This window comes from Calidris pugnax, unplaced genomic scaffold (genome assembly GCF_001431845.1).
Source record: "Calidris pugnax isolate Ruff unplaced genomic scaffold, ASM143184v1 scaffold1201, whole genome shotgun sequence".
NCBI lineage: Eukaryota > Metazoa > Chordata > Aves > Charadriiformes > Scolopacidae > Calidris > Calidris pugnax.
The window spans coordinates 26079-26923 of record NW_015091813.1 but is presented as its reverse complement, the minus strand read 5'-3'; the positions used below and the strand labels follow the sequence as shown (position 1 = coordinate 26923).

Genomic DNA, 845 nt, shown 5'->3' with positions numbered 1-845 from the left:
CCCAGTCCACCACGTGCCCCCCCAAAATGTCCCCAGGGCCCCCCCAAATGTTCCCAGGGTCCCCCCTCACCTGGCCACCTCCAGGAGGTCCCTGTCCCCCAGGTGGTTCCCCGAGAGCGTGAGGTGGCCGAGGGCACATCCCTCCTGCGGGAAGGACAACGGGGGGCTGGTGGCCACCACGATGTGGGGAGTGGGGTGTCCCCCCCCCCCCAAATCTCGGGGACCACTCTCACCTGTGCCAGGAAGCGGGCGATGGCCCCGGCGGGGGGCTGGTGGCCCGGGGGGGTGACGGAGCCCAGCTCCAGGCGGATCAGGCTGCGGCAGCAGAGGTTGCCCAGGAGCCGCTCCAGCCCCACCGGCCCCAGGGGGTTGAAGGACAAGGAGAGGGTCTGCAGCCCCTCGGCGCCTGTGGGGAGAGGGGGGACGTGTGGGGAGAGGGGGACGTGTGGGGAGGAGCACCCTATGGGGAGAAGGAATGTGTGGGGAGAAGGAGCAATCTATGGGGAGAAGGGACATGTGGGGAGAACCATGTCAGAAGAACCACATGGGGAGAAGAACACCAAGAGAAGAACCATGTGGGGAGAAGGGACATGTGGGGAGGAGCACCCTATGGGGAGAAGGAATGTGTGGGGAGAAGGAGCAATCTATGGGGAGAAGGGACATGTGGGGAGAACCATGTCAGAAGAACCACATGGGGAGAAGAACACCAAGAGAAGAACCATGTGGGGAGAAGGGACATGTGGGGAGGAGCACCCTATGGGGAGAAGGAATGTGTGGGGAGAAGGAGCAATGTGTGGGGAGAGAGAGAACCATGTGGGGAGAGGGGACGTGTGGGGAGAAGGAAC

The 845-nt window shown here is 64.0% G+C and overlaps 1 protein-coding gene across 2 annotated transcripts in view; it reads right to left on the bottom strand.

Annotated features, from left to right (window-relative positions):
• The window catches only part of LOC106900092 (tonsoku-like protein), a 14763-nt gene that overhangs the window by 1760 nt on the left and 12158 nt on the right, over window positions 1-845 (bottom strand). For both annotated transcript variants that reach the window (XM_014962079.1, XM_014962078.1), the window contains exons 3-4: window positions 234-406; window positions 71-144 (exon numbers count right to left, since the gene is read on the bottom strand). In XM_014962079.1, coding sequence (XP_014817565.1) covers window positions 71-144; window positions 234-406 — 247 coding nt within the window. The remainder of the gene's footprint in view (window positions 1-70; window positions 145-233; window positions 407-845) is intronic.